Genomic DNA, 20,842 nt, shown 5'->3' on the forward strand with positions numbered 1-20,842 from the left:
TTGGTGCAGAACTAGGAATTTTTTTTAGCATCAAGTACACACACGCACACACACCCCTCCACAGAGAGACTTAACAATATTCAGTGACGATGCTCAGGCTTGGGATTTGACAGATCTCCAGAAAACCACTTCTTTTCTTGGTGAAGTGAAGTATAGAAAATATTCATTGATTAACTGGAGCACCAGAGCGGAGGAGACTGAAAGACATGACTTGATCACCCACAAAGGATCTCCTCCCCCACCTCCTGCGAAGTGGCCTTCTGTGGAAAACACTGTGGAGTCCTTTACTATGCTGCTGCATCAGCTGGACCAGAATACTCCCATCAGTGCCAACATTCAGCAGGTCCAGATGAGGGATGAAGCCCACACGGCCACCTTCTGATCTTGGCCATTTTGGAATGCCCCTAATGGCATCTTCCTGTTTATGCCACATTAGCAGGAACAGAAACGTTTTGAAGGCTACCTGGATCCATCCCAACAGGTCTGTACATCAGCATCCGAGAGAAGGGGCACAAGTCAAGCCCAGTTCAATTCCCAAAAGATATTTTGTCTAGGCAAAAAGTGAATGTGTGAACTGTGCCACAGAGCTAATCTCGAGTAATCTGCAACTGCCAGCCACATTGGAGGCTGCGCTGAATTCCTCTGACGCAAATCCAACCAGATAGCATCTGTCTTTGCCCCCACCAACACGGAGCAAGAGACTATCAACACCTATATTTTGCAAAGGCCATATCAACTGGTTTCAGCCACAAACATTCAACACAAACAAATTCTTCTTTTGAGGCTTATTGATAGGAGGTAACCAGGATTATCTGGGCCAGATGGCAAGGAACTGTCTGATTCTGTGCCCCAGTTGGCAGCTGAAGATTTTACATAGCCTATCAAAATCTCCATGCTGGTCTAGTGGGTGCTACCAAGCCACAGAAGAGAGGACTTTTCACAAACCGAAACCCCAAGACAAATAGCCTCCATACAAGAAACAGTAAAACATGAAACATAAACCTTTGTAGAGAGGGGACTGCAACATTGAGGAAATGCAAAGTTTAGAGTACGACACAAGGCACAGACAATTTTTGAGGAAGACATACAATTCACAGATAGAAGCAGGAAAATATCTCACATGGAAACTTGCAGGAGAATCAACACAACTGGCTTTCCTTGAGAATCTTAACATGGGAGCCATTTCTGCAGCCCCTACTGCTGCTGCTGTTGCACCAACCCAGGAATAAGCAGACTAGCTTCAGGACACAGTACTAGGCGGCAAGGGCCTGGCAACCGAAAATCACCAACCAAGCTATAAAGTGGTGCAGAAGAACACAGGGCAGGGAGGGAGAGGACAATTGTAGCAGGCATCTTTCCCTCCCTTCATTCTCAGAATCACAGCGCATGAAAGAGCACAAAGAGACAGTCTTCTGTGTAGAGACAGGGACCGTCCACCCACACAGATCAACCCACACACATCAGACCACAGGCAGAAAACAGGTATGCCACAGAACAGTCCCTGCAGAGCAACTACTTTTCCGTGCAGATGACTCATGCACTTTGGCTTTTCCCGGCCCCTCTGTTCTCCCTTCTACACGTTCCCAGGTAATGAGCCCTTCGGGGGAGGGCGGTATGAAAATGAAATAATAAATAAATAAGATAAAATAATGACACTCCCCATTTCTTTCCTTTTCCTCCCCACTTACCAAGACTGAAGAGAATTAGGAACTTCAAGCAGACGAACTCGTGCCTGTCTACTTGGAGGGAATGCAAGTGCAGTGCTAGTTCCTGAGCCCTCAGCACCAGGTTGTTCAGGATAGACCCTGCCTGTGTAGTGACTGTGGACATGTCCATCTAGAAGCAGAGGAGAGAGAGAGAGAGAGATGGGGCTCAAGTTCCATCCCAGGAAGGAATCAGGAGAAGCTTAGAAACTGGTGATTGATTCATCAGCCAAGGTAAATAAACAGGATCTTTCTCTAGAAACAGACAGTGCTTGGAAAATAGGTAACTAGACAAGTGCACTAATTTATTTAAATAAGCATATTGAGCAGTATGCCAGCCTGTTATTAACAAACCTCTCAGTGAAAAGGAAAAATTCAAACATTTGATCCAAGATATGAAATATAAACCGGACATATTAAAATTCATTTCACGTTCAATAATGGGCAATGTTTTCCCTCCGTGAAGCAAGTAACTCAATATAAAGTTGGATAGTTAATTTAAGGGGAAAGTCTGAAGAAACCACCTGTGCATGATCCAAAATTTCGGTTTTTGAGCGGTCTTGGGGCTAGACTGGATCAGATCCTTATGAGTTATAATCCATCCCATGCACAGACAAATCCACGAAGGACAAGATTATCAATGACCGTCAGTCATGTTATGCTCAGAGGCAGCACACCTCTAAGTATTGCTCCTCAAAAATAACAGCATCTTCACTTTTATTCTGTTTGATGATCGACTGAAAAGGTTTTTTTTAAATCATACTGATAAACCGCTTTCAGTTCCGATGGGAAAGGCAGCATAATAATAAAAATAATAACAGTACTGCCACCACCAGAGGCACGTGGCTTTGCTGTTGGACCCAGAACATTGGACTAGATGCATCTGCTTGGTGTGACTGATCCATAACATATCATGAATATCACAACACAAATGAGAACATGGCCACCTCCAGCCTATGGACATGTATAGAAACAAACATACCTCCTGGCCCGTCACCAGCAGCATGCTGTGCTCCTTCCCGTACTGCACCTGCCGAAAGATGTGGTCGAAAACCAGCAGCTCACTCCAGCAGTTCTGCAGCAGCTTCATCTGGTCTCCCACCTGCACAGAGAGAAGCAGTGGCTAAGAAGCATCCTTGACAGTAGAAGAATTGCTTTGTTGAGCAAACAAGAGTAAGTTACTCAGAGTGTTCCCCCCACGGAGGCGGAGCTTCAATGGGGCGCCCTGGGGATACGTGCCCCGGGTGGCTGCCGTTGGGGTCATGTGGGGGACAGAAAATCACCCTCCATGTCTCTCCTCCTTCCCCCCTTGGCCCCACCAGGCTCGACAGAGGCCACTGCAGGTACCCCTGCCAGGCCCAGTGGAGGCCTTTGCCGGGCACCCGGCTCTGGACGAAGAGCATTTAACATCCTATATGCAAGTGATTCTGTGAAGAAAGCTGGGGGCGGGGGGGGTGTTTGCTGCTGTGGCGCCATTTGATCTCTGCAGAGAAGCCTGCTATGAGTAGGTCTGCCCTGCAGTGAAACTGGAAGCACAGCTTGGCCCACGAGAAGCAGCTGAGCTCTTTGGTACAGATCACTGAAATCCGACATCTTTCTTGCTAGAAACGCCCATGACTGGTCCACAAAAGGAGGGTGGGGGCTGTGAGCTGTCAGATCTGGATCCCAATTCTCCTTTATTATGCCTGAGACAGCACTGAGTGTGTGCAACGTGTCTCCGCTCCCACGCCTCTGAAGAGGGCCGGGCTTCAGAGGCTGCGGCTGCCAGGTTTGCTTTCGAGACACCCCTGCCTCCCTCGCCACAAACAGCGGAAGCACAGAGCAAGCTAGTTCTTTTCAGCTGCGCTCCTATCTGTGCTCGGTCACCTCCCCAAGGCGAGGATCTCACCAAACCCTTAGCAGAATGTCTCCGGACGCATCCCCCAGTCAACAGGCAAGAAGAGGGAGAACACCTCGTTGTCTGCTACACAATACAGCCAGTGTCTCCCGGGACGCTGCTCTGGATACATTTTGCTTTCAGAAATGCAGTGTTTGTTCTTTTGCCCTGCAGGAATGTGGAGCAGAAAGTCTTCATTAACCCCCCCCCCCTCTCCCCATGCCAGGCAGGACCCCCACGCCTGGCATTAAAACTGCAGAACGAGGGGGTGTTGCATTTGCTCCTGTTTCTAATTGCAGCACTACAGACTTGGCCTAGCGGCCAGCAGAAGCCACCAAGAAGACTCCACTGCCAACCTCACCTCCCTGTGGCCTGATTACTCAGAGAATTAGACTCCACTTTTCTCCCCAACAGGGACTCCAAGCAGCTTACAGAACAGGAGCAACATGTGTGAACCCCTCCCCCTTTGCACATATACTCTCTTAGTTATAGGCAGTTTGGTACACTCTGACTAGGATTTGGGAGACCCGGGTTCAAATGCTGACTCTACTGTGGAAGCTTGCTGGGGTGACTTAGGTTTAGTCACTCTGTCCCAGCCTAAACTACTTCACAGGGTTGGGAAGATGACATTGATGGTGAGGAGAACTAGGGAAGCTGGGTTGCTGTGTGGTTTCCGGGCTGTATGGCCGTGTTCTAGTAGCATTTCCTCCTGACGTTTCGCCTGCATCTGTGGCTGGTGTCCTCTGAAGATGCCAGCCACAGATGCAGGCAAAATGTAAGGAGAAAATGCTACTAGAACACGGCCATACAGCCCGGAAACCACACAACACCCCAGTGATTCTGGCTGTGAAAGCCTTCAACAAAACAATGGAAGCTGTTCTAAGTCCCCACTGGGGAGAAAGGCAGGGTACAAACGAAGTAAAAAAATAAGTGTATTGGGAGCCTGGCCAGCATACCCCTGGGCATCTCCTAACCCTAGGCACAACAAGATGGTTTTCTTATGGGACTGCACATGAGAACAGCCACTGAGAGCATCGTTCACAGTGCACAAGGCAATGGGGCAATAGAGAGGAAGAGGTGGAACTTGGGGGGCACCTGATTTGCCCGGGAGGGGTAAGCTACTGAAAACTGGGCAAGACACTGAAACCAGAATGCAATAAGCTTGTCCTTAAAGGGCAATCTGGGTTGGACAAATAGCTGCCGATGAGCTACATGGCTCTCTCTGCCTTGATTTTATCCTGTGTGGCAGGCTGGGCGGAGAGAAAGCAACTGGCCTGAGTGAGCTGCGTGACCAAGTAGAGATTAAGTTTCTCGAGTCCAAGTCCAACCCCTGCACCCCATCAACAAGTATAACCAGCAGATTATGTCATCAACAAAGCTTCAAATCAACGAAGTGAGGCTCAATGCTTAAATCTGGTGGGGCAACAAAAAAAGACGCCATAGACAGGTGGAGGAATTAAGTTTGTCTTTTGGTTACATTTCTGAAATGGAGAATTAAAAAGCAAAGGTTAAAAGAAACACTTCCTTTCTAACAAGGGAGTGATCCCCCCCCCCCCCGCAATTAAATTGTACATCATCTTACATTTGCACCAGTGCCTCCAAATAACATCTATATAGCAGTTTTGGTAGTATGTAAATATAATTAGTTGGTCCGTTTAAAATTTCTTAGTGATTTGGTTGTCTTAATTGGAAATGGTAGGCATACACCGTTTTTTATTAGTTTTATGATGCCCTTCCCCCCCTCCCCCTCTATATCTGCTGCAGCAGCCAAATGCAGCAGCCAACATGAACACACAAGAGGCTTTGACGCAAAGTTGAAATTGGCAAATTCCAATCCCTTCCTTGGATATGGTGTCCTTTCCAGCCATGCCACACTTCCATGACCCCACCCTGCTGAGTTGGCATCTCTTGCTGGCTGCCAATAGGTGCTGCACAGTCATGCCTGACCGGCTACTATAGCAGTTTGGTACCAGCCTCTCTGGGAACATCAGCCTGATGGAGCGTGGAACACACGTTCTGCACACATTCAGAGAAGCTTCTTCCCTTTGTTTCTAGTAAACAGGTTTCAGAGCTGAAACATTTTCGAGTTCGGTCCCGGTGTTCACACATCATCTGGTCAATTAAGAAATTAGCACACCGGGGCTGAGTCTCAGCACCTGCTGCTGCAAATATTTAGCAGTGAGCCAAGATCCCTATGCTGGGCCAGCATGTAAAAACAGCAACATGGACATTTGGATTCATTTCCTAGCTCTAAAGAGGACTCTCAGCCAAACAGATACTGACACTTTCTAAGGGATTAGCAGTTTCCTCCACCCTCTGGTGGAAACAGCTCCACATGTAGGTGAGCAAGAATAGGAACACCTTGACAGAACAAGGGGGCTGAGCCTTTTATGGTTAATATACACACACATACATACACAGACAGCCTTCATGGAGTCTGGGCCTCCAGTGCCATTGTGTGAGCCACTTCTCATAGAAAGAAGGCAGATGTGGAGTTGGGGAACTAGAAAATGCCATGATTTCTCAGTAGCAATAAAGCAACACTTATGGATTGAAAGCAAAAGGCTTTGATGGCGTTTACCCAGCGAGCAAGCAGAGAACTCTGAAAAGGAAAGGGGGGCTTTTGGAAGCTCCCAGCCGTGGATTTGCTGCTATTGGTAAAGCAATGCAGAGAGAAGATGTTGTGGCTGTTGCTGTGCGCTGAGTTCAAATTCAAACGCGCTGAGGCCAAATGTCCGAGGCAAGGCCAGAAATGATGCTCATCGAAGAACCTTCTGCCTTGTTCTTTGCAGCAGTTTCCCCCCTTCCAGGCCCTCCCCAACAACAATCCACTGGCATTCCCAGAAATGCTTACAACCAGCAAGACTCTTGGGCCACCAGTCTCTGCCTTCAGCTGAAGGCAATATTAGGAGTCCCCCTGACAAGGTTGGACTTCCACTGCTTTCACTTTACAGCCTGGAAACTGAGCCAGGGGAGACTGCTTATCTCAGATCACCCAGTGATGTCATTGCTGCTCACCTGAATCTTAAGATGTTGTTGAGTTTGCAGGGGATGAATATATAGCTGCCATCTTCTCCTATTTGCTTCTCATTTTCAGAATGAGCCCTATGCTAATTAGAAGCCAAAAGTGTCACACTGTGACACCCTCGCCACTAAAACAAGTTTGCTTTCCAAAATATAATAATGCATTTTCCTAGGCTCATTCCGCACATGCAGAATAATGCACTTTCAAACTGCTTTCAGTGCTCTTTAAAGCTGTGCGGAATAGCAAAATCTACTTGCAAACAGTTGTGAAAGTGGTTTGAAAACGCATTATTTTGCATGTGTGGAAGGGGCCTCAGTGTCAATACAGCTCTTTACCTTGGCCTCTCCCAACCAACCACTGCAAATAAATCCCAGTCTCTTCTGACAAGCAGAGTACAAATACATTTCAGTGGCCTCACATGGTGCAAACACCACCACACAGCATGTGTATAAAGGGCTACTGCTGCCTCACTAACCCCTGTTTGAATGTGCCTTCGGGATCACCCCCCACCCCTCAGCTAAAGTTTTGTTCCAAAAGATCCCAAGTAATACTTCTCAAAATATATCTATTGAAAGGTGTGCCATAATTTTAGGCAGTAAGCCTTCACTCTTGAAGGTGTAAAGAAAAGGGACTGCTTTAAAGATGTCAAAAACATTAGAGCTCCCCAACAGAGCTGGCTTATCAAGCGCTTTCTCTCAACCTGGAAAATGGTTGCAGGAAAACCTGGAGGCTAGATGGGAGCAGGGAACCACTTAGAGATCAAGACCAAGGGATTATGTACTCCTTGGCAGAAGATCCAAGAAAATCCAGAAAGGCGCCCTTGCTGTCTTGAAGAGGTATGAACCAGATTACCTTTTAAGAGCACTGTCTTTCCTGAATTCTGTTCACAATCCTGATAGTAGTGAATAGAGCAGGAAGTAATGACCATCCCATGGCTAGTGTGGTGACACAAGAAGAAGAAGAAGAAGAAGGAGGAGGAGGAGGAGGAGGAGGAGGAGGAGGAGGAAGAGGAGGAGGAGGTAGGTGGGGCTGAGAGAGCTCCGAAAAGCTGTGACTAGCCCAAGGTCACCCAGCTGGCATGTGTGGGAGTGTACAGGCTAATCTGAATTCCTCAGATAAGCCTCCACAACTCAAGCAGCAGAGCTGGGAATCAAACCCAGTTCCTCCAGATCAGAGTGCATCTGCTCTTAGTCACTACGCCACAAGCTACCCATGTTTCCCCAAATATAAGGGCCTTATATTAATTTTTGCTCCAAAAGATGTGTTAGGGCTTATTTTCAGGGGATGCCTTATTTTTTGCGCCCCCCACGTGACCAGATCAGCTGTGCCTGGGGAATCTGTAACTAGGGCTGATTTTTGGAGTAGGGTTTATATTTCAAGCATCCTCCAAAAATCCTAAAAATACATGCTAGGGCTTATTTTCAGGGTAGGTCTTATTTTCAGGGAAACGGGGTATTAGCTCCCTAGCGATTATAGAAAGCATCTTTCTTGTATGAAGCTGAGGTTGGTTATTCTCAATATTCATAAAGTGCAATGAGTTCTTGGCCTTATTCAGGCTAGGCCTAATACAGACATTCAGTAACATATGATAAGTTGATGCACACATTTCAAATTGAAAGAGCTACATACAAGGACAGAACTAATACATCTTGAAAGTTAAGTAAAATATTAATAAGGCCACTATCAACATCAGTCCTAGATCTGAATGCACTCAGGATGGTTTTAGGACTTGATCATAGTGTTTTCGTGAATTTTACTACTGCTTCTGTGGCCCTCTTGAAAGACCTCACAAGGAGATTTAACGGATGATAATCCACAGAATGGGCTTGATGGATAGCTATAAGCAGAGCGGACATAATTGCTCTTTGCTCAACCTACACCTTGCAGGAAAACAAAAAAAAATGCTGAGCTTCACGTTAAGGGGAAGAAAGTGACCAATGATCTCAGCAGCCCCAATTCCCAGAAGGAAGGGCATAAGCTGTCATCACAAGCCATCTCTAACAATGACTGGTGGCCCAGAGTCACTATTTAGAGGTGCAAATTGGTTAGAGGCCTGGAATAACAGGGTCAGTGACTGTAAGCACTGGCTGGTGCAGGAGTTCTCTCCCCACCGTACACAACTGCTCAAAAACGACAACATAAGATGTACAAACTTTGAGAATAACTGTGGTGCAGGACTAAGGGAGATCATACCTTTATCAGGTTTACTTTGCAGAACAATAGCAAGCTGTCTTTAGACTGTTAAGGAAATTGCCTCAAAGCAGTATTTTTCACACTCCCAGGCATGACTGTACAGCCTGGATGTGAAGAGAAAAGCAAAGGGTGCACAATGAAATCCTTTGCTTGGGTCAGCATGCTGGCAACTGAGCTTTCTCCCTATAGCTTTGCACAAAGAACCAGACCTGCTTCGCTCAACTGGTGCAAACACAGAGCTGAACTTGGATCACAGAAATGGGTTACCAGCTACTTGCACTGTTCCTAAACTTTTAGAAGCCACCTCACAGGCAGAAATTGCCTTTCTCATCACCAAGCTAGGAAAGACATTACCTTCAAGTAACTTCGTGTCAGACTATGGCTGGCACTGTTTGGTTGTGTACATGCGCTGCACTAAAAAGTCAAGATGAATTTGCCCATTTATAGGGCTACAAATGCAACAACTGGAGAGAGGGGACACAATTATTTGGTGAAGACTGGAGGTGTCACCTTAGCAATCGAGAAGGGAGAGATCAAGACCAAGAGAGAACAATAAAAATAATTCACAAGTTGAAGGTGTCAATAACAGCCCAGCCCCTCTACATGCCACATGATGGGCTCCACCTTCCCGCAAGACAGTCAAGAAAACAGCAATGGCTTAATTGCCTATTGCCTAGCTGTCAGCTCATCATCACATGGGCTTGCAGCTCCCTGGGTCTCCGAGCCCATTTGAAGTATTGCAACGTGTATGGTTAAAAGTAAGATTTTTGCTACCTGAAATAATTTTTTAAATCATATTTTAATTATTTTTGCTCCCAGTACAACTGAGGTTTATCTGGTAGCTTCAAACTACTACATAAACACACCTTAAAAAGAGTCCTGACAGATGAGAACAAATGTCTATCTAGTACAGCATCCTGTGGCCAGACAGACTTCTGGGAAATTCCCCAGTAACATATGAAGCCAACAGCCCCCCTCACTGAGTGCTCCCCAACAAGTGGGATCCCACCTCTGCACTGCGAGTTATGCCTGCCATTCACAACATACCTATTCCCCAAGCATTTGTGGAAATCCCCACAAAGCCAATGACTGTGTCCACATCTTTGGTAGATGTTCCAGTTCATAAGTTATACTTTCAAACAGTTGTCCTTTCTCCATTAAAGGCTGCTAGATATTCTAAGATTCAGGCCCCAAAAACTGTTGGAGAAGGCTGCTAAGAGGTAGCACCGGGCAGATCAGAGGGCAGAGCCAGTAAGCAAGAAACAGAACCTAATAGCACCTGTTAGGCCGGGTGGTGGGGTGGTGGTGGTGTCTGTTTTACAATCACAACAACCCTATGAGATAGGTTGGACTGAGAGCATGTGGTTGGCCCTAGGTGCATCCTTCCATGGCCCAGTGGGGATTCAAATCTGTGTCTCCCAGATGCTAGTCTGACACTAACCACTACACTTTTCTGGCTCTCAACTAAGCTACACCCAATGTGTTTGGTGCCCTGTCTCACATCTGACCTTCATACCAGTTCCTTCACCAGCTATTCCTGAGAAGGCAAGGAGAACTCTTCTCATAAACCATCCTTAAAACACAGGTGAGAACGTGGGAGAGGTAGAAACTATGTAGGAGCCTATGGCTGGGCTTTGCAGAATTAGCATAATCATCGCCCCCAAATGCTACAATGGTAGGAACTCTTCTGGCTGAAGATCTAGGACCAAACCTGGGGAGAGATGTCCAGGCCACAGAAGTCAAACAATCTTCATCATGAGAGAAGCCCATTGTATAGTTGCACATTTATCTCAGCTGAGCTTGGAATTTTTACAAAGCCAGCGAAGCAGCCGTCAGGGACTGACTGTTTTGAAGATCAGTTACAAAACAATTGAGCAAAGCTACTAATACAGCAAAGAAACCATTCCTGATTCAGAGTGTGGCCCTCACACAGCCTGAGAACTGAACTTTGCCAGAAAGCAACAGCTCCTCCCAGGATGCTCTTTGCTCCTCCTAACAAGCTTCAGTTTACTGAGAAAGAGACAACCTGGTTGGCTACCAGAATGGAAACGTCAGGCCAGAAGCCATTTCTCCATGTGGTGACAGCAGCAGCCAAAAATACTCTGGCACCAAATCAGAAATTGGGGTCATGATGACCCAGATCAAAAACCGGCTGCAGGCAGGATGATGGGAGCTGCAGGGAAAAGGAACTAGTCACTGCGTTCTCAGGAAACAGTTGCCCAAGCCAGGAAATCGCATCAGGCTTGCAGTGCATGCTGGGTAACTTGATGCAGTTTGCCTTTGCTACAGTGGTATCTTTCTGGCATAATTTCTGGGCCAACCGCTAGCATCTTCTACATTTGTTAGCATCTTTCTGCATTGCTAATGATCAGCTATGTGTTCGATGGTTTTCCATTAGCATTGCTTTTTTAAAAATTCTGGAAGCCCAGTCTTTTTGCCCTGTTTATTTGAAGTTTTACATTCTCTGATTGAATTTTTATATTTCATCTTGAGTCCCAGTGAGAAAGATGAGGCATAAATGACATACAAACATCATCACATAGCCCACTGAATCCATTTAAAGAGAAAGAGAGCAGTGACAGGAATTCAGCTAAGACAATTGTCAGTGATAACAAATGCTGCAGTTAATCTGCCCGTTTACAGTAAGCATAGATTGAAAAGACTGGTGTCTAAATTCAACGCTGGAGCAGCTCTGGGCTCCTCTTGGTTGAGTGTAGGGTTGCCAAATTCAGGTTGTTGCTGGAGATCACTCGGGATTACAATTGATCTCCAGGTGACAGATCAATTCCCTTGGAGAAAATGGCTGAGTCTGTGGCATTATTATACCCCACTGATATCCCTCCCCACCCAAACCCCACCTTCCTCAGATTCCACCTCCAAAATCTCCAGCTATTTCCCAACCCAGAGATGGAAACCTAGTTGAGAGGCTCCTGCGATCTCTTGCTGACTTGTTTCTAGTTATTTCAGAATCCCTTTGCTAACCATTTTTCCTTTTCTCCTGTTCCAGTCACATCTGTTCCCGCCTTCTATAAATCCTTACCAAGAGCACCAGTCACCCACACAAGACACCTTTGTGGTCCCTCCCTTGGTTTCTCCAGCTGTGCCTGGGCTTGTGCTTTGAATGCAGCGCTCTCCCCTGCACAGCCCAAGTGTGCTCTTGGTGGTCCCTGCCAAAAGATCCGCTTCCATTATATAATAATAAATGTCTAGCAGACTGCAGCAAGATACTTTCATTCGGGTTGGGCTTGTGATTTCCGCACTGATTTTTTTTTTGTGAGCTCAGTTTTAGTTATTTGTTTGTTTAAACGTTTATTATACCCCAGTTTTTCTCGTGGTTCAAGGCAACCTGGCTGAATGTTTGTCGTAATCCACAGTTGGTTTGAGAGTGTGAAACTTGCAATTCAACCGATAACAGGATTTTGATATTAACATGCAAAGGAGCGGAGTTATTACAAAGAGCTCTCCCTTCACATTTTGGGGGGGAATAAGGCACTCAGAATGGAGCAACCTGAACAATCAGTTTATCCTCTCCAGCATGACAGTCATCCCTTACTGCGTTGCCCCGGAGCATCTGTTTTTATGTAATTAACTATATATGTTAAGGTATTACAGCTGAAAAGCAATGTAGCCTAAGCAGGCAATCTTATTTCACCTCCCTGCCCAGACTTTTCTTGCCCGCAAATCTTCCCCAGAGCCTTGACACATCTCATCTCTACTCACTTAGAGTTGGTATTTATGGGTGTCAGCTCTGACCTATTCCCCTCAGCTCGCCTGCCCTCTCCACACACCTCCCTCCATAAACAAGCGGCCCCCCAAATCCCCCTCTGGCCAGGCTGCGTTATTAGTCTTGCCTCCGAAGGCCAGCGGAGCCTGTAACTCTCAGGCGGGTGACACCAGAGGAACTCCAGTGCATCATTCTTGCCAGCAGATTGGCAGGCAGGCTCACGTTTGTCAGCCTGGGACTGACAGAATTACTAGCCCTTAAATGAAACGATATATCTGGGAAGTTAAATTTGTTTCCAATCTGGCTGCCCTAAGGCTCGTGGGGGCAAAATATTACATGGGAACCAATGTCAAGAGGCCAATTAGACCCCGGCTGTTCAGCTTGTTCTTCCTCCCTTGTCCTTTACAATAGAGCCCCAGCAGTTATAGGTGGGATCAAAGGGGACTTGTCAAGATCCCCCTGGAAGTCTGGTGCCACTGCTGAATTTAGGGATGGGGAGAGGCTGCTGGGGCAAAGAGCAATCCGGCAGGGTCATCAGAAAAAAGAGCACCAAGTGAGCCCCTCTGAAACGGCCAGATTGTCCACAGTCTCTTGTCCAGGACAACTTTCATCCTTAGCTTCCCTTGTGATCCTGACTGAGCAGAAAGGCAGGATATAAATGTTGTAAATAAATAACATGAAATCCTTGCCTCATACAGCTTGGATAAGAATAGGATCACCACCAGATATCAGGAATCACCCTAATCAGCATGCACAACAATTCCTCAGCCCCACACAGGACCTTTTGCATGCCACTCTAGCTCTTCAACAAGGCTTCCAAGGTCTATCCAAATGTCCATTGTTCCTTAACTCCCTTGCCCCATAAGTCCACTCACATCACCCACCGTCCTTTCATTTTCTTACCTCAGTTCCATACCTTCCTCTGTCACCTCTTTTCCACAAAACATCCTTCTCTTCAGCTAATGTCCTACTCTGCCCTCTCCTCCACATAGCACTTCCAAACTTCTACTACATGTGTGAACACTGGACAGGTAAGAAAAAAATAGTGAGAGTTTTCCAAATTCTCACAGCAATTCAGGCTATATCTGAGATATAACTATGTGAACCTCGAAGTTCAGTTTCTGGCCCCAGAGATTATTTTAGTGGCCCTTAGCTGTCTTTCACTCACTGAAGAGGAACCTCATCTGTCCTGTCATTTTTTAAATTATCGATGACAGCCTACAATCTTCCAGAAACAACTAGTAAACATGAATATCAGACACTCAGTTGGAAAAATCTGGTATTACAGGATTTTTAACTCTGAAGGAGAGAGCACATGTCCTCCCAAATTTGGATGTATCATTCTTCAAAACATTCTTACCAGCAATTAAGGATGAGCAAAAATAAATTTTTAATTTGCTTTTTTGTGTTTTCTGGACAACCAAGCATTTTGCCCCAAACTTGATAGGAACCAATTATCGTTCAAAAAAAGAATGCAGGTTTACGAGCATGCATCCCAGTAAAATAAAATCACCAGAGTCTGGAAATGGCACAAGCTGCTGTCATCTTTAACAAGAGCTATTAGACAAAATCCATAATACTTGAAGGACCATCTTGCCTGATATAAGCCCACACACCAGCTAAGATTGGCACAATGTCATCTGTTAGCGTTTCCCTCTTTTCAGGAGGCTTATCTGTCTTCTGTTAGAGTCACGTCCTTCTCTGTAATTGCTCCTAGTTTGTGGAATATGCCTTGCCGGAGAAGGTGTATAGAACGCCATCTCCAACAAGATTTACTAAGTGACATGAAGTGGCGTTATTCCAACAGGACTCTGGGGTGTGACATCTCATCAATAGGTTTCAATTGTCTGATGCTAGATTACTTTCTCTCTTTTTTTGACCATTTGGATGTTGGTCTTTCTATGAGGAATTCTTAGATGATTCAGGTCTAGGAAGCTAAGGAAGAGGAAAATTATTGAGCTTGACTTATGCAGCTATTTTTGTACTGGGTTTTTGAACTGAATTTTTAAAAAATTCTGTGATTGTCTATAGTTCTCAGCTTTGTTTATTTTAATCGCAATTTTATTGGATATGTGCTGCAAGCTGCAATTTTGAATGTTCAAGAGCTGAGCCTTAATACTACAGATACTGCACCGAAACACTGACAGCTGCTCTAACTAAATTATGCCCTTTGCTCACACGGTATGGAAAGCACAAGAAGAGTATCTCCAAACTAGACATAAAATTCCACAGACTGCTAGGGTGGACAATTGATGCACCTTCAGCACAGAATTGGCCTGAATTAAGAGCCGGGGATATGGAGTCGAGCCAACCATGAAGGGAGGCACACCAACACCTGGCTCCAAGAGAAACCAGCATCTCCAGGCAACCCCTCTGCCCATTTCTCAGAGCGCACTCAGCCTTGGCTCAAATGAGTTCTGCCCATCAATTGCTAGTGTGGCACTTTTATACAAAGCTAACAGTTTTACTGGGAAGCTGTAAAAGCCACACTGGCGAGAGAGTTCATTTAACCCATTTAATGTGCATGTGGGTTGCTGTCTTTTATGGTGCAAGGAAGCATATAGATGGGAGCATATAGGTATAGGAGCAATGAGATGCTGTTTTTGATTAGTTATTAGTTTATTATACTGACACTGCAATGAACTACAAAGAAGTTTAGTCCTAGGGGTATTTTGTAATTTGACTATATTATGGAAAGTCGTCACCTGAGTTTATTTACATTGTTAATGTCACTTTCTTGCTTTTTGCTGTTATCATATTATGTTGCTATTATGTTATTATGTTGTTATAAGGCTACTATGATACGTTACTATATTGTTGTTATGAAATGTTATTATATTGATTATATTTTGATTATTGATATTTTGAAATATTGTTTATTGTTGTTGTGGCCTGATATCTGATTATTGTTGCTATGCTTATTAATGTTGTATTGTTATATCATGATTGCTGATGTTTTGATATCCTGTAATACTACTTATTGTTGCTTGTATCATGTTTGTTGTACACCGCCCTGAGCCCTTCGGGGGAGGGCGGTATATAAATTAAATTACCATACCACTACCAAAAAGAAAACTCAGCTGTTCTAAGAAATCAAAAGCCTGCACAGGATATTGGGAAACCCACCCATCACGTTTTCCTGAGGAGATAACAAATACTGTAATTTCGCTTGGCTGTAGCTTCATATGGGTCCATGAGTGGCGTTGGATAATCCCCAGATGCTCAGACTGAATTCACACCTGAAACACCAGCAAGAGAAAGCACCTCGCTCAAGGACAGATGAATGAGACTGTGGCAGAGAAAGGACTGGAATCAACCAATGCTCTTGTCCATTGCATAGGCTCTGGGTTAATACAATGACGGCTAAGGCTAAGTGATTCGTAGTCTCTCTTCCAAAAAGGGACATTGAGTCTCATTGGTTTAGGGAGAGATCAGAGACATTTGCTGGACTTGTTCAGTTAAGAACTTTATTCAATTCATTGCCTCTTGGCTTGCAATAACTTGAAACCATTTGAATCAGCTCTGCATCTGGCAGACAATGCAGGCTTTAACACCGCTTAGAACTATGTCCCACCCCAAATCATTTTTAACCAATATTATTGCCTGAACTAGAGTTCTGGTGACCTCAAAAGCTTGCACTGTTGTCATTTGGTTGGACCAACTTAAAAATACAATGGGGAATTTGTGTTCTTAAGGAGAGCCCTGCTAAATGAGGCCGAACGCCCGTCCAATATGCTAATATCAAACAAGATATCGAACAATATTCTAATATGAAACAGTTCACCCGTCGTTCCCAAGGGTGGAGGGAAGGGTGCCAAACAAGTCAGTGGTCCCCTCTTTACGCTCATCGTCTGAATATTCAGATCTGACACCGGGAAGTTCCCCCGGCCCGGCTTGCCCCCCTGCTCCTGCCCCATCACATCCACTGGCCAACCAACCACCACCCCCTTCTCATCTTGGCGCAATGCTTGCACGTGGCGCTTTGGCACAGCCGGAACGCTGCAATCCCAGCAACCCGGAAGGGGCGCCTCTTCTGCGGCAGAAAGGGCGGGAGGGGCACGAGGGACGTGCCAAGCCCACCCCCCCCCCCCAGTCATGCCTACCAGCCGATAGGGCAACCAGACAGTCCCGTTCGACGACCAAGCGTTGCAAGGCTGGCGCGCGCGTCGGCACCGTGACTCTTGCGCGCTTTCAGTGCCACCGACGGGGTCAGCACCTCGAGCCCCTCGGGGAAGAAGCGTTCAATGGATCCCGCTGCCCGAGGGCCCCCGGCCCCGAGCGGCCTGTTTATTGACCGAAGCTGGCCCGGGAAGCGAAGACGTGCAGGTTCAGAAATGAATCGAGACATAAAACGCACCCGATCCTGACCTGCCCGCTCGGCTTCCCGGACAAGAAGGGCCGGAGGAATGCCCAGGTGGCGCTCTGCACGTGCCCAGGCGCCCCTCGCCCGTTCTGCCCCCGCCCCCGCTAGGCCGTGCTTGCCGCCTGGGCGCGCCTTACCTCCAGCTCTTTGAAGAAGAGGCAGCTGCGGGCCCACTCGACGATGGCGAAGAGGGTCTGGTCGGCCATCTTGCACAGGAGGCCGAAGGGGCTGAGCTTGTCGTGGCGGCCCTTGGCCTGCTCCTGCTGCAGGCAGGCCAGGATGCGGCCCTTGACCTGCGCCTCGTCCGGCTCGAGCTGCAGCAGCTTCACCATCACCTCGGGCACGTCGGGCGCCGCGGGCGAGCTGCTGGGGTAGGCCTCCGGGTAGGCGTAGGCCGGGGCGGCCTCGTGCGGGTGCGCGTAGTGGTCCGGGTACTCGGACTTGATAGCCCGGCTGGGGAAGGGCGGGTAGTGGTAGGCCGAGAGCGACGCGTGGCCCGGCAGCGGGCCGCCCACGGCGGGGGTCCCGTAGGGGCTGCGCTCGTAGTCGACGGGCGTCATGGCGGTGGGCTGCAGGCCTTTGGAGGGCGGGTGGGCCACGCCGTGCAGGGCGGCGGGGAGGCCGTAGTCCGCCTGCACCGGCGACACGATCTGCGAGGAGGCGGTCTCCAGCTTGAAGCCGTTGGCCCGGATCAGCGCCTTCTTCTGCTGCTTCAGGGCGCGGTCCCGCTTGTACATGGGCCCGAACTTGTTCCGTCCGCCTCGCATGCGGTCGGCGCGCACGGCTGCGGGCAGGGAGAAAGGGAGGGGGCGTCAGTGCGGGACCCCGGCAGGGCTCGGGAGCATCACCGCCAACATGCGCAGGTGCCTCTGCTACCTGGTGCCTCTACTCCAGAGGTGTCAAACTCTGGCGCTTCAGATGTTCATGGACTACAATTCCCACCAGCCCCTGCTGGCATGGTAAATTGGCCATATTAGCAGGGGCGCTATCCCCTGGGGGACTCCTGGTTTCCTCTCCCCCCTCCCCCCCAGCCATGTCTGCAGCTGGTGGGTCAGACCGGACAGGCCTGTGGAAGGGTGGAGGAAGGAAGCGCCTGGAGGTTGCTAGGCAACGCGCTGGTTGGGAATCCTCCTGTAAGTTGCCTAGCAACCCCAAACCATTTCTGGACCCAGGAGACCTGGGTGGGTGGGGGTGTCAAGTGAGGAGGAAAAGGGCTGGAGAATGCAAGGGGGTTGGAGAGGGTGGCCTGTGGATCCAGGCCAGCCTGCAGCCCCTGCGACCGCCTTGGCCGAAGCCGGCCTTCTTTCTTCCATGAGCCCAAGAATGTGTCAGGCTCTGGGAAGCAGGTGCTTCTCTGCAGAGCGCTCTGGAGGTTCTGCCCCCACTCGGTGCTTGGGACGCTTTGGGGGAAGGGCTCCAGCCATCCCAGGCCTCTCTCCCCCACCAGCGCCAAGACCAGCCCTGCAGAAGACCGAGGGAGGAAGTGAGAAACAGTCCCAGCCCACCAGCCAAGCGAGACTCCCACCTGGGGGAAAAAGCCCAGTTGCTGCAACAAGGACTTGGCTTCGCCTCCCCCTTCTTCCTGGGCAGACTGTGCACAGAAAGGCCTCTCCCAAGGCCCACTCTGGCCAGGGCTGCTGCTACCTCCCCTCTTGCATTTAGGTTCTGCTGTACTGGACCACTGCAAACCACATCCCAGAATAGACACGGCTTCTCCTGAGCCGAGCTGGGTATGGAACTCTGCACCTCAGGTGTGCTTTCCCAGGAGCCCCCCCACCCCATTACCATATTGGACTCTCCCCTACAAAAAGCCACCTCCAGGCTGAATGATGAAAAGGAGAGAGCAATGAATTGGGAGAAGGTTTGGGTTCCAGTGCAGGATTAATTCGGAGCTCCTGCTTAGAATAGGCACCACCCTCTTTCAGGCTCATTTCATGTCTGTGGAGTGGGGGCATTCAAGCTCTACCTCACAGAGATGTTGTGAATAGGCCTGTGCTCTGACTTGCAGACAACCAGGAGCCCTTCCATCGCTTTCTCCAAGGACCAGCCAATCTGGGGGAAATCAGTGGAGGCACAACCGGGATAAACTGACTCCCTGGCTGCAAGCACTGCCCCTCAGCCTAGGAATTTGCTTTCACTTTCCATTGTTTGAGGCCAAAGAACTGAATCCTTCCTGCCCCTCCTCAGCAGACTCCTCTATTGGCCATCTCCTCCCCTTCCTTTTGATGCCAATTAATTATTTTTTAATTCTAACAGCTAACTGGATAGGAGCTGGAGGTATGTGAGGGGGTGTTTAAACTGTACTGAATGTCAGATCTCTGTCCTGCAGTTCCTTCTTTCGCTTTGCACATGCTCTCTTCATTAGGGTGCTGTTCTTGACCTGAGCCCCGAAATGAAACCAGGTTCTGGGGCTGAGGCTTAGAAAGAGCTGAGTCAAATTGAAACCTCCTCCAGGCAAAAGAAATCCTGGATGCATAATTTGACATCAACATTCTAGTTTGCCTCCAAACAGCAGCAAATGTGCACAGTTCCCCCTTCCTTGTTTCCATGGCTCTTCACCTGTGTTTTGCCTGAGATATTTGGGTAGAGGTAAGAGCTACCTTTGTGCTTCTCACAGCAAGGCAAAATCTGCAGAAGAAGCGGCCCAGCATAAACAAAGCATGAACATCGATTGGGTGTTTTCAAGCATTGGGGTGAAACCCCTTTAAGGCTCCAGTTATTTGTTTTGCCGTGTGTGAGTTCTTGCAAAGCAGGAAATAAAAGTTTTAAAAGGTGCTTTCTGGGTCAGTGTGGGGGAAATTGGTTTTTTTAACTAAGCAAGCTCAAAAGGCAAAGGAGAAAGCTCTGAATATTATGTGTAGGGCCAATGGAATGCCTTTACACAGGAAATTTCTCCCTGGGCAGAAAATGTGGGGCACAGTTTGTTTGGCCCCAGCTCCTGTGGATCACAGACCACTTCAGTCTGACACTTTGCACAGTCTGGCACAGGTCCAGAGGTGGCCCTGAGTTTACCTTCAAGTCTCATCCCCACAGTCAGGCACTTCTGGAAGCGGCAGTAGGGGCACCTCTTGCGCTGCGTCTTGTCGATCTTGCAGTTCTGCGTCTCAGTACAGGTGTAATGCTTGTTGTTCTGCACAGTCCTCTTGAAGAAGCCCTGCAGAGAGGATGGAGAAAGAGAGAGATGCCTAAGCCCATGGCGTTACTTGCCGGCCTGCAGCTGCTGCTTCTCTGTGATCAAGGGGAAAAGGAGAGCTGTTTCACCCACCAGAAGCTACCAGCTCAGGAGCCTCCAATGGGCATGGCTGCCCTCTTAAAACGTGCCCAGACGTTGATGGGAGGGTGGGGGAGACACAAGAATTTTGCAGCCCATCTCCATGGCCTCTGGGGCCAGCTCCAGAAAGAGGGACAGGTTTAGATACGGACATTTAGGCCACCTTTCAGTGAACAGGGGTGGCTTCCAAGACAGGGAGCTGAGCAGAGGTTTCTCCATCAGCCCAAATCTCACATCCACAATTCTCTGTGTAGCTTCTCTCTAGTTTCTACCCTACAGAGATGCTGAGCTACCTCACAGGGATGTTGTCAACTGTTTCAGGCCCCTAAGTTGGTGGCACAGGATGCCAGGAATCCCTGTTTTCTGTTCCTACGAGTGGCATCCTTCAAAACATACACTAGGGTTGTATGCTTGGATTCAGTCTAGAGCCCCTGTACCGGGACTGAATCCTAGACAGTGTAAACGGGCCATCAAGAGGACCACAGAGCATGCACAGAGGGTGCCTTTCCCTCAACCCTGCACCACTGTATCCCATTCTCATGTACAGTAGTTGGGAGTAGGGTATTGTAGATGTTCCTCTGAGTACATGCAGAGTGCCCAAGTCAGTATCCATCCTTGATTCTTGAAAAAGGGGGGGGGGGTTGGAGATATGTTTTGATATGCACGAAGGTTTAATGCAAAAGGCAG

The 20,842-nt window shown here is 48.0% G+C and overlaps 1 protein-coding gene across 1 annotated transcript in view; it reads right to left on the bottom strand.

The window, feature by feature from the left end:
• The window catches only part of NR5A1 (nuclear receptor subfamily 5 group A member 1), a 35,329-nt gene that overhangs the window by 6,723 nt on the left and 7,764 nt on the right, over window positions 1–20,842 (bottom strand). The window contains exons 3-6 of the mRNA XM_048512026.1: window positions 19,897–20,038; window positions 17,022–17,668; window positions 2,686–2,805; window positions 1,689–1,836 (exon numbers count right to left, since the gene is read on the bottom strand). Of these exons, the coding sequence (XP_048367983.1) occupies window positions 1,689–1,836; window positions 2,686–2,805; window positions 17,022–17,668; window positions 19,897–20,038 (1,057 nt within the window). The remainder of the gene's footprint in view (window positions 1–1,688; window positions 1,837–2,685; window positions 2,806–17,021; window positions 17,669–19,896; window positions 20,039–20,842) is intronic.

Source organism: Sphaerodactylus townsendi, linkage group LG12, assembly GCF_021028975.2.
Source record: "Sphaerodactylus townsendi isolate TG3544 linkage group LG12, MPM_Stown_v2.3, whole genome shotgun sequence".
In the NCBI taxonomy this organism is placed as follows: domain Eukaryota; kingdom Metazoa; phylum Chordata; class Lepidosauria; order Squamata; family Sphaerodactylidae; genus Sphaerodactylus; species Sphaerodactylus townsendi.